At 29.1% G+C, this 2,468-nt stretch overlaps 1 protein-coding gene across 1 annotated transcript in view; it reads right to left on the bottom strand.

Annotated features, from left to right (window-relative positions):
- Window positions 1-1,426: 1,426 nt before the first annotated feature.
- Window positions 1,427-2,468, bottom strand: part of LOC106307258 (phospho-2-dehydro-3-deoxyheptonate aldolase 1, chloroplastic-like) — a 3,002-nt gene continuing 1,960 nt past the window's right edge. Inside the window, exons 3-4 of the mRNA XM_013744158.1 lie at window positions 2,159-2,404; window positions 1,427-1,848 (exon numbers count right to left, since the gene is read on the bottom strand). Of these exons, the coding sequence (XP_013599612.1) occupies window positions 1,591-1,848; window positions 2,159-2,404 (504 nt within the window). The 3' untranslated portion in view covers window positions 1,427-1,590. The remainder of the gene's footprint in view (window positions 1,849-2,158; window positions 2,405-2,468) is intronic.

Raw genomic sequence — 2,468 nt, 5'->3', positions numbered from 1 at the left:
TCTCTCACATTTATAATAATAAAAACTAGGTTAAGATCCACGCCTTGCGCAAGATCAACATTATATATATATAAATTATTTAATGTATTAAATATTTTTACATATTATAAAATAATAAATATATATTAAATAATTAAAAGTCAGTAACTATTAAAAATATAATTAAATTGGTGCGAACATATAAATCAATTGTATTAATCCAATTTTTTTTTATTTGATAGGATATGTTATTAAATTTAAATGATACTAACATAGATAATATATTTTAGTATATTTTTAATATTAATGTCTATGAAATGATGATTTCTACTCATATAGTTTTTTGATCATTTGTATCTTTTATAGAAAAAAATTTAAATTACTGATAACAAAATTTTCATTGTGGGATTAATAGTTTTAGTAATTTATAATTTTTTAAAAAATAAGTTGTCAATAATCGTTCAAAACTTTTATCAAAAAAATTGTTCAAAGTAAATTTTGAAACTAAAATATTGTATTTTATATGGTTTATAGTTTAATTTAAAATGATATATATATTAATCTTATTAATTAATTAAATTATACTTTTTACTTATATAATTTTTGTAATCATTTGTATTTTGTCATAACAAAAATTTTAAACCATGTATCATAAAATTTGAATGTGAGACTTTTAACAGTTTTAGTAATTTATAGCCGTTTGTAAAAATTCAAAATATAACATATACATAAAAATCTAAATTTTTATTATATAGTTATTGTGGTTGTTTAATTTATTTAATAGCTTAAAATTAAACAAATATGATAGAAGATACACTATTTTTTATCAAATCTTTATTATTCAAAATCATTGACATGTGGCTATAAAAAGAAGTTGTAATGCTTCTCGAATAATATATAGGGGATTAATAAAGCAAGTGAGAGAATGTAAAATGGGATTTTTTTCTTCTAATTTTAGTTACACAATAAAACAATATTAATACTAAACTCATGATGTACTCCACTAAGAAATTGTCCCACTAATAATTTTGATATTCTGGAAAAAAAATAACTGAAGTTTTTTTGTAATAAAAAATTTGAAGTTCTTGCCGTAATAAGCACTAAACAACCGAAACTCTAATTTTAATAGGAGAGCACAGACGGAACATGTGTGTTGTGAGCATATCAGGGAATCCAAACGATGGACTACTTCCTCGACGTTGTCAAGTTTTACTATTCACTCTTTCTTTAGTACTCTGTAGTTGCATATACATAATGATTGATGAATGCTTTACAGGTAACAAATGTCTAAAAAGAGACACCAAACTTCTAAATTTATGAACTAGAGTTAGGATAGTTCAGTCATTTAGAAATGTAACAAATGTCTCAGCCCTTTTCAGTTTAATTAGTTAGAGACTTGAGTCAAAACCTAAGTTTTTGTTCAACGTACACAAAACTGTTCAGAACATAAAGAAAAACGTCAACTTTTTATTTAATCCAAAATGAAAATGATAGTCATTTAAAAAAAAAAAAAACCTTACGCGTACTATTGACCCAAGATTCGAATCCAAGATAAACGCGACCGTATTGAGTTCACACACACGTATATATTACAACACATGTTTGTTTAAATTAGACGGAAAAAGCCTGTTGGGACTTGATGCGTCTCTTTCTAAGGCGTTCAGCGATGATGAAGGAGAGCTCAAGAGACTGTGAAGCATTGAGGCGCGGGTCGCAGTGGGTGTGGTATCGCGAGCTCAAGTCATCGAACGTGACTGTGCGTGAACCACCGATGCACTCGGTCACATTCTGACCAGTCATTTCTAAGTGAACACCTCCCGGGTGGCTCCCTTCTTGCTCATGCACGTCGAAGAATGCTTTCACTTCAGCCTATATATTTTCAATTAACAGAAAAAAATATTATATTTATTTTGTAATAACTTTTCAAAAATTCATATAGTTCTACAAAGAAAACTTCAAAGTCTACTAAAAGTAGACGTAGCAGATAGATTCAGGACACGTGCTTTTGATAATGTTTTCACTATTTTTTAAAGACCACCAAACTATAGAAAAAAGCAGTTGTCGTCAACTTTAGCCCAACTAAAGTTGATTAATGTCTCCTTTCGCTATCTCACCTACTACAACAAACATATACTAATACTTTTTCTAACCAATAGAGAAAGTTTTATGTAAAACTTACCATTATGGAGTCAAACGGACGGGTCTTGAGGCCACAAGGAGCCTTAATGGTGTTTCCATGCATTGGATCACTGACCCAAGTTACAATCTGTCCAGCACGTCGCACAGCTCTGATCAAATGAGGAAGCTTCACTCTCATATTCTCTGCTCCCATTCTTGTGATAATTGTGATCCTACCATGTTTATTATCAGCATTCAAGATCTCAATCAGCTTTACTAGCTCATTGGGATCCATCTTATCACTCACCTATAACAAAGATTCCAATCAGTTTCACTATCGCAACTACTAAGACCTGATAATATAATTAGAA

This window comes from Brassica oleracea, chromosome C8 (assembly GCF_000695525.1).
Source record: "Brassica oleracea var. oleracea cultivar TO1000 chromosome C8, BOL, whole genome shotgun sequence".
In the NCBI taxonomy this organism is placed as follows: domain Eukaryota; kingdom Viridiplantae; phylum Streptophyta; class Magnoliopsida; order Brassicales; family Brassicaceae; genus Brassica; species Brassica oleracea.
The sequence above is the reverse complement of the archived record's forward strand: the minus strand, read 5'-3'. Positions and strand labels throughout refer to the sequence as shown.